Source organism: Melanerpes formicivorus, unplaced genomic scaffold (genome assembly GCF_026170545.1).
Source record: "Melanerpes formicivorus ecotype bairdi unplaced genomic scaffold, bMelFor1.0.p_v2 SCAF_40, whole genome shotgun sequence".
Lineage (NCBI taxonomy): Eukaryota > Metazoa > Chordata > Aves > Piciformes > Picidae > Melanerpes > Melanerpes formicivorus.
In genome coordinates, this window is record NW_027142392.1 from 1,817,092 (window position 1) to 1,826,633 (window position 9,542).

General features: G+C 37.5%; 1 protein-coding gene across 12 annotated transcripts in view; it reads right to left on the reverse strand.

Annotated features, from left to right (window-relative positions):
- RALYL (RALY RNA binding protein like) overlaps positions 1-9,542 on the reverse strand; it is a 484,769-nt gene that overhangs the window by 50,489 nt on the left and 424,738 nt on the right. For all 12 annotated transcript variants that reach the window (XM_068158540.1, XM_068158548.1, XM_068158546.1 and 9 more), the window contains one exon: positions 662-694. In XM_068158540.1, the coding sequence (XP_068014641.1) occupies positions 662-694 (33 nt within the window). The remainder of the gene's footprint in view (positions 1-661; positions 695-9,542) is intronic.

Consider the following 9,542-nt stretch of genomic DNA (forward strand, 5'->3'; position numbering starts at 1 on the left):
AGTGGACTTCTAGCTCAGGAGTAAAATACATATTCTTACCTTTAGTATATACAATGGTCTACAGTGTATAAAAGACAGACAATTTTTTTGTTCAGCATAAAACCCTTTTAAAATAAGCTTTTGGAAAGATTGGTTAATTATTTGAATATAGAGACTATATTCCTGTTTGAACAGCTATGAGTCTATGAAGACAATGGCTGTAACATGCAAACCAGAGTAATCTATAGGTAGGCTAAGCATTATTTCTGTTCTTGAAATACCACAATACTTTTATTTTAAAAGAAACTACCAAGTTCCTTTTAAAAAGCTAAACTGAGTGGCTTAGACAAGTGATGCAGGTAATATTTGAAATGTTTTCTGACTGAAAGGTCAGTGAAACCAAAAGAATTTTCCAGCTACCTTTCAATGCAACATTTAACTTCCATATCTTTTACTATCAATTTTGTTGGTCAATAGAGGCAAAACCACACTCCTTAGTGTTTTCAAGAAGGGAGACATCCACAACTGCTGACTTTATTGACTAATAACTGTTTTTTTTTCCTAAGCTTAGTTACAGTAAATAACCACAGTGCTGACACAGGATGTTTATGCTCATCATAATCTCATAAATTACATCGTGTAGTAATTGAATATATATGGAAATATACATAATCCCACTTACCCAACAGACAGAAAAGGCTCCTTTGATTCAAGTCTGTCAAGGGAATAACGGAAAATGTAAATATGTTTATTTATTGTATTTCAGAACATTTAACAATGACTTTAAAACAGCCACCCACAGCATCAAGTTTACTTGGTGATCAGTACAGAAATTAACAACAGAAGACCCTGATACATTATGCTAGGAACTTAACTCACATTTACCTAACTAAGCTTTGGGTTAGAAATCAAATATTTACAAAGGAGCACATCTTGGCCCTTTAAACTTCACAGATTCAGATGACTTGTGCAGGTATTTGCATGGAAAGTCTAGAGTGAACAAGTAATACTTTATCCTTCAAATTTTTCATGTTTCCCTTCTTGATGGCTGTGGCTTAAGGAAGATATTGAATTTTTAATTTATTTTCCTTTTAATTTTAAACATAAAATCTAGTATGGGTGTAAGAACTTTCCTTGAAGGCTTACACACATTTTGTTCACTTTCCAATACCCTCTGTTTGTGTGACATGGTCACTTCTTCATCAAGAGAAATTCCGTCACATCTGCCACAATCAGCCTTGTGCTGGACCCAGATGCCACTGATTTGGTAGACCCAGAATCACGTCCTGTTCTAAAATCAGTTGCTAAAGTCTTGTCCTCCAACTCCCTGCTGTTGCTGCTCTCAGTGAGGACCTGCATCACTTCCACACTGGCAGGAGCCTCTTCTACTAACAGTTTCCACTCAGCCAGGACAGATTTAAAAATCCTTGCCTCTGTCATTATTCTGTATTTCTGCTCCAGTAGCTGCAACTGGCTGTCCTTATTTTTGTAGTGTATTCTGGCTACAATGAGTTTACTAATATCAGCTGCCTGTTGGGACCATTAACATGTGACTTTAGGGTTCTTTATAAACATAATTAAAGCAAATTTACCACTCAGTTATTTTGAGAGGTTATATGGCATGCAAATGATGCCGAAGTTCTCTGTTGTGTGTGTGATTTTCTCTGACTGCTGTGCTAGGAGGAACAGCAAATAATAAACCCAGGTACTTAAAATGTCTCTTCATAGTCTTTAAGAAAAAGATTTCTAACAAAGCAAAGTGTGTCACATCTGGAACCGAATGTTTTATTCACGATGTTGCCTCCCATCTGAAACCAATTCAGTCCCACAACAAAACATTCTAAATAGAACTGTAAACAGGACAGGTTGTGAACAAAATACTGTGAAGTATTTTGTCAATGTTTTAAAAACTAACCTGTCACAGAAGTCTTTGTAGAAAAAAATGACAAGTACTAATCCAGCTCTTGCCATCTATCCAAAAGGGTATTTACAAAAAGTGAATTTGTCACTGTGCTTTTGAGAGGATGATATAATTATGCATTTAGTTGAAAAATACCATATGTCATCCTTTTGCAAATCATTTGCAACCTATTTTACAGAATCACTCAGGAGACTGTCTTCACTTACAATGTCATCTTCCCATGTACTTTAAACCTAATTTCCTGGGATTAGATTCCCAGCAGTAGTAAGAACAACTTGCCCAAGGCTTGAAGAAAGGTCAAAATGTATTAAAAACGTTATAATATTTTCTGTTATCCTCATGAATATAGCTCATCTTTCCATTTCTTTCTGAGATTTTGATCTGAATGGAAGTAAAAGAGGAAGATGGGATCACTGATGGCTGTGCATGTACCTGGAAGCACATGGGAAGGCCAAAACTGGGTGTACCCTTCTCCAGGGGAATCCATGTCTCACACCAAAACCTTCATAACACCAAAAAGATGCTTAGCTTGGCATCCTCAGTGCTGAGGCAGCACTGCCAGAGAGCAAGAAACTGATGGGATCCTTTATGTCTAGGGTTGCATCCTTCTCCTGCAGGGTCTGTGCAGCCACCATACCGGCTTCACAGGCCAGCTTTTCCTGCTGTGGATTACACTATCACAGGAAAACATCTGTACCATCTTTGCAGATTCTCTTCTCTGCATGAGGAAAAGGCCAAAGAGTGCTATGGTTGTGTTTTCTCTTTTTCTCTTTAATGAAATGAACCAGGTCTGAGAAGTAAGCACAACTAAAGGCTGATACTGTTGGCCTGTGTGGCTGTTCTAAAAAGAATTCTCACACAATTAATACTTTGTTTTTCGTGTTACCTTTTAAGGAATGTTTGTGTATAACTTTTGTAGTGTTAGAGACTACTTAAATTAACACAACCATGGGATTATAGAATGGTTTGGGTTGGAAGGGATCTTAGAGATTATCTAGTTCCAGTGCCCCTGCCATGCGTGAGGATGCGTGAGGACACCTTCCACCAGACCAGGTTGCCCCATCCAGCCTGGTTTTGAACACTTCCTGGGATGTATCTTTATCAAATTCCTGTCTTCTAGAAGTGCTGGTCTCTTCTCACAGGTAATTAGTGACAGAACAAGTGGAAATAGCCTCAAGCTATGACTGGGTAGGTTTAGACTGGGCATTAGGAAAATATTTTTCACAGGAGTGGTCAGGAATTGGAATGGGCTCCCTAGGGAGGTGGTAGAGTCACCAAACCTGGATATGTTTAAAGGTGGTTTGGATGTGGTGCTTGGGGATATGATTTAGGGGTGAACTTCGTGGAGTAGGGATATCGGTTGGACTTGGTGATCCTGAGGGTCTTTTCCAACCTGAATGATTCTGTGATGATTCTGTGAAGTATCCAGTGCTTGTCTCAAGAGATTAACTATAAAAGAGCAAGAACAAAAGCCTCAGGACATATTTACATACTTCATAATACAGAAATATTGTAATGGAGAGACACCTGGCACTATCCTGATGGAGGACATCTGGTGGATTTTACTTGGAAATGAAAAGTGCGTGATAGAATGTCCTGTGGACAAGATACTGCAATTAAAAATCTATTTGAAATCCATTCTCAAGATGAAATTCAATTTGTTTTAAATAGGGCTGCCCTCAGTTTGACCCCCTTTCTAGTATATTTGACTAAATGGTTTTAGATAATTGGCTGCATTGCTTTAAATCAGTTCTAGTGTTCCTCACAGTAAAGGAATACAATTACCTGTTGGCCTTTTATTTAAATTGGTAGTTCAGTATATAGCAAATGAATTACAAAGGCTTTAAAGCTGCAACATCATATAAAACAACTGTCTTGACTGGTGACATTTATCAATATATATTATAGATGTTTTACCTTTCTTTTCTGGTCTGCAGCACATCAAACTGTCTAGAGTTTTGAGAAAGTCTTGTAAAATTAAACATGGTATCTCAGAAAGAGTTATCCTGATAAGGTATGGAAGGGTTGTCATACAGCTCCAGGAAAAAGGTTAAACCAGAAATTGTCTTCCTTGCAAAAATGTGCCAAGCATGTGAGAAATACTAGGTTGGACAATAAACAAAAAGATTAATGTTTTAATAATGTAGGAATGGTAATGAAGCTGGATTGATCATGATTTTTTTTTCTCTCTTTCTTTCTTTCATTTTTTATCTCTTTCCTTCCTTCCTGAAATGATTTTCCAATCAGAAAGTTTCAGCCTGTCAAAATGTCAAAGCAATATCTCAGTTTGGAAAGGAGGGAAGCAGACTAATAAGTATCGTGACTGGGCATGGCAGACAGGTTGTGTACCCCTTTAATTCTGAGCTAAGACTTTCTGATAGGTCTGCCTTTATCTACACATAATGGATAAGTTTTTGCTGGAGAAAAAAAGGAACTCTTACATTATGTAACTGGCTCACTTAAAATTGGTCACTATAAAGCCATCAGGTGTAGGCAGTGAATTTTTACCCACTGATGTGCCACACTTCTGACACACTGTGTTTAAAATAAAGACTCAAGAAACTTCCCATGTACTGTTTTACTCATGTATCATGGTCTGATGAACACAATTGTGCATTTCTTGATTTCCCTTGATGTTGAGGTTGCTTATATTAATGCCAGTTATCTGAAGCCTATCTTTGACACAGACTGAACATGTAAGATAAATCCTACAAGGTTTGCAGACAAATGTCTAAGGAAACGTGACTAGACTATGGGCACATGAATTACTCTCTGACTTGTAAGCAAATCATTTAAGAACAGGAAGATCCCAAAGTAAACTCTATTTTCCCTGCATAATTGTCCTATTAAGATTGCAAGCAAGTTGGTTTTTACATCTGAGGCCTGACTCAGGATATATAGATTCATAGAATTTCTTGCCAAAGAATCCTTGCCTCTCCTTCCCAAAACCTATTTGCAGTGCAAAGTGGGTAACATTTCAACGATATCAGTATGGTACACAAGCAAATGTATTTTAGCCAAGCACTCTCCAAGGTAACTCACTATGAATCAATGCACTCTTCCTTGTGGTGATCATATAATTTAATCTCTGACAAGTTAGTAAGGAGAAACATGGGGAATCTAAGGCATTTATTAGGGTTTTTATTCTGACTTTTTAATATAAGAAAACTTTTTACCCTGAATCAGGGGAAGTGATGGTCAGAAATCAAATTCTTTTTAGAGGAGTCATCATTTTGGGTTGTAGTCTTCAAATCAGAATTCCCAAGGAGGATAACCTGAGCGTGTTGCTGACATCACAAATTTTCTGTTTGACTGTAAAATGCATGACTAATGACTGCTGTTTTCAGGGAGACTGGAAGAGTTAATACCTCTGACAAGAATTCAGATGATTACAGAGGATTCAAGCTTTTCATTCAAGCCATGTAGAAAAGTCAGGCCAACTAAAAAGCACTGCCAATGTCAGCTGCTGGATAAATTTGCTGTATCGTGTTAATGTATATTTTGTGGCTGACTTATTCGTCAACCATGTCTATCTCTTTGTGCTGTACAGCTTTAGGAACCAAAGATGTAGCAAAAATATGTGAAGTCAAAGAATATCCAGGTTTATGGCTCACTCTGTCAATGAAGTTAGTTTTAAAATGATAGCCAGGGAAAAATGAAGGGACCTTTCAAAAGACACTGTGGTAGCTGTCATCCACAGTAATCAATCAAGGTTGTATTTTTCTCTGCATGTTGACTTTGTGATTTGCAGGCAACAGCCATTAATGATCAGAAAACATCTTGCTTCAGAAATTTTTAAGCAATATTGCTTACATTTTGTAATCTAATCCCTTTCCTTTGTAAACCATGTAACTTTTGGTAACCCCCTCCAGTATTTGTACACAATGCACACAAGTCTAATAACAGCATGTCTTAATTTACAGAATAAATGTTTCATGTAACCTCCACTGCCTATTTAGACTGAAATGTCAATTGCTGCTGTACACTATGTAATTCTTCCCTCTCTCCTTCCTTCCATCTCTACTTCCCTCCTTGGCATTTATAATGATTTCTGAGACTTAAAGTAATCTTAAAGTAATTTCACTCCAAGATAATTTTTCTGGGCATCAGTAACTGTTGTCAGATAGAATTTGGGAAGAAGCTCACTCTGTCTTCTGAAACTTCCATAAGTATCAATATAAACACTGGCAAGTTCCATTAGGATGTACTGTCATATTCTGGAATACATAAATGTTAGACTAGCTGTATAGGAGATGTAACCTGTCAGAAGTGTTTCAGAAGCAGAGTGTATGGTGGAATAATTTACAGCATTATGTCAGCTTTTACAAACATTCTTTAGAAATTGAGCAAGTTGCCCTTCAAACTGGTGGCTGCCACTGCAATGGATGACTCTGGTTAGTAAAAACAACACAAATTATATTGTTTTCATGCCTATTCCATAATAGCAAGAGCTGTATAAATAAGAAAATATGAGTGCTCTTGGGAAGATCTATTGTACAGAGCTAAATGCTTCTGTTACTTATTGAAACATTAAAATCCTAGTACAGAATAAAATACATCCCTCAAAGCATGGATGGAAACTAAAGTGCTGCAAACTGAGAATGTCATTTCTCAGTGTAAACTTACTCTGACGTGATATCTGACTTAGGGGATAGAACAAAAGACAGATAATAGGTAGGAATTAGCCTGATCTTTAAAGCCTTTAATATTGCCTTATGTGAAAACCTCATATTCAAGCTGGGAAAAAAATGATCTAATTCCCTGAAAATTACTCCTGGGGAGATTCTAATTGGACACAAAATGACAATTTTGCACAATGAGAAAAATCAGCCACCGGAATAAGCTCCTTGGGGAAGTTTTTACAGATGTACATTGTACATGACCAAGTTTATTGAGTTTTCCAGCAAAATCTGAATCTTGACACATTATTTGTAAACATGGAATTCTTGACATAAGTACAAGTTTTAGGCACCCCTAGGATTTATTCCCATGTGAATTAACAGGATAGATAATCCTTAGCCATCAGTTGACAGAGTGTGACTGAATGATCTGTGCAAAATTATCTCTAAAATTTAACAGTTGAAAAAATGGCAGTTTTCAAGGAGGGGAAGAAGTGTTTTAAAGAGGTTGCCTTTTCCCTATGCTAATTTTCACAACAGCAAGAGGCTAGGATAAAATGTAAATCAACATATGCAAATTTGGTCTTGAAATCCCATACCAGTGCAAGTTCACGCTGTCACATTGGATATTGAGTGCAGTACTGTTATAACACATAGAATGGAAGGCTTTTAGGATTGTGGCAGGAAAAGGAGGTATGGGGTAGAGCAGTAAAGGAAGTAGTTTGCAATAATCTTCATTAATGAATGGCCCAAATTTTAGGCAGCAAGAAGAGAGGAAAACACAAAAGCTCTAAGTCATCTGAAGGTTGTATAATAATATCATATAAAGAACTAGAACTGAAAAACAGTATCCTATCCACCTAACAGAATTTCAGTGACTAGTTACCATTTTACCTGACTTTACTGCATTTTCCTCTATGAATCCATACATCACAAAGAAATATAAACAGTGTCATGGATTCTCACAGATGAGGTAAGTTTTTCTCAAACACACCCACACTAAGTTGTGACTTGAAGAGAAATTAATTCAGACTCCACATATGAGCATCTTCTTAGATAGTTATGGACTGCAGTTTCTTCCCACACAACCCAAGAGGAGTCTTCTGAAGCCAAACAGAATGATAAGGAAGCTAAACTGAATTTAATCTATACTGGTGTACAGATCTGCAGGATAGTTCCAGTCATGAAGAAGCGAATGCTCAGATTCAAAGTGAAATTCTTGCATGGATCAAGAATAAGAATTCATTCTCCTTCAGGAAAGTACACAACTATTATAACCTGTCCATAGGCTCCTCATCCCAATGCCTTTTAAACACTTCCAGCGATGGTGACTCCACCACTTCCCTAGACAGCCTGTTCCAGGGCCCAATGACACTCTTGGTGAAGAAATATTTCCTAATACCTAATCTAAACCTCCCTTGGTGCAGCTTGAGGCCATTTCCTCTCATCCTATCACTTGTTATCCAGAAGAGACCAACCACCACGTCACTGCAACCTCCTTTCAGGTAGCTGTAGAAAGCAATGAGGTGTCCCCTCCGCCTCCTATTCTCCAGGCTGAACAACCCCAGCTCAATTTGGACATGCTCAATTTGGCATTTTTGGTCAAGTAAGCAAAGGAAACAAACTGCAGAAGGAAAATAACTCCATGTCACCACAATCAAGTTTCATTTATTTGGTTGGTTTGGGCTTTGTGGTTTGGGTGGCTTTTGTTTTTTGTTTTGTGGTGGTTTTGTTGGGGTTGTTTGTGTGTGATTTTTTTTTCCCTGTAATACCTTAACAGTTGATAAATTCTCAAAAAATCTGTGACCCCAACAACAGATAGAATTTTATAAAAGACAGAATAGCATATTTAGATATCTCCCTCAAAGATGATCCTTGTGGTCCCTTCAAACCCTGAATGATACTATGATAAGTCCTATTTCTGATCTCTTGAACCATTCTTTGCATGAAACTGATGTCACCTGACCCTTTTCTGCTCTAAAGCAGAGAAAGAACATTCAGGTCAATATGTACTGGTCTTAAAACATCTAGAATGAGTTCATCAGGATGGGATGAACAAAACAGTGTTGACTGATCTAATGTGTACAATCAATACTACTCTACTGCATGGCTATTTGTAGTCAGAAATAGATGAAGGTTAATGCAGGCATTGCCTTTCAAGATTGCAAGGGTAAAGGCTTAATCTCTTTTTCCCTCAATGACACTACTAACCCTTGAAAGTAGTTACAGGAGGGACACTGCTCTGGTACTGTATGATTCATGTGTGTCATGCCTTTTCCTAGAAAAGCCTCACTCTTGCAAGACTGGAAAACACAACATACATTTTTATGGCAATAGATATTAGAAAGTGCTTGTTTCTTCAGAGGCAATAAATTCACACACACATTTGTGAATACATTTGGTACTCTTCAGTAAAGCAGTCAATGCTTTCCCAGAAGTTCTAGGAATACCAGTAACATAATGTACCCAAAAAGACATGAAATTTGTAAAGCATCTGTTAAAAAAGTATAATATTACATTTGACATTGTGCACCAACAGCACTAAGTTTCAGTCCTGGCAAGCTGGGTAACGTTTTCAGGCAGAATACTCCCAGACTAGTAGAATTCACTAAGAAATAAACTTCTAAATAATTCACTGCATACTAATATGTTCCTACTGCCCCTCTGTTTTACACACAGCATAGCCCTCCTTGCTATTTAATCTTACTTAACAATCAATTTTCTGTTAAACTATCTTCATATCTCTTCCTCTGACATTATTCCTAAGATGTTAAAATATAAACCAAGTTACAGCCCCTAATTTAACCAGCTTTCCTTATTTATTGACAGAATCCTAAATCTATAACCCAGCATCATATTTCTCTTGCAAGCCCCCTAACCTGTGCCCTTGCAGCACATTAGCATCTCCCAGCCTGCACTACTGCCTTCTATACAATTAGAGGTGCTATGTTATGTGAGAACCAATGCCTCATTACGAGACCAAAAAGGTGGTGCTCAGAAGCACAGCCTTCCCCTGCATCTCT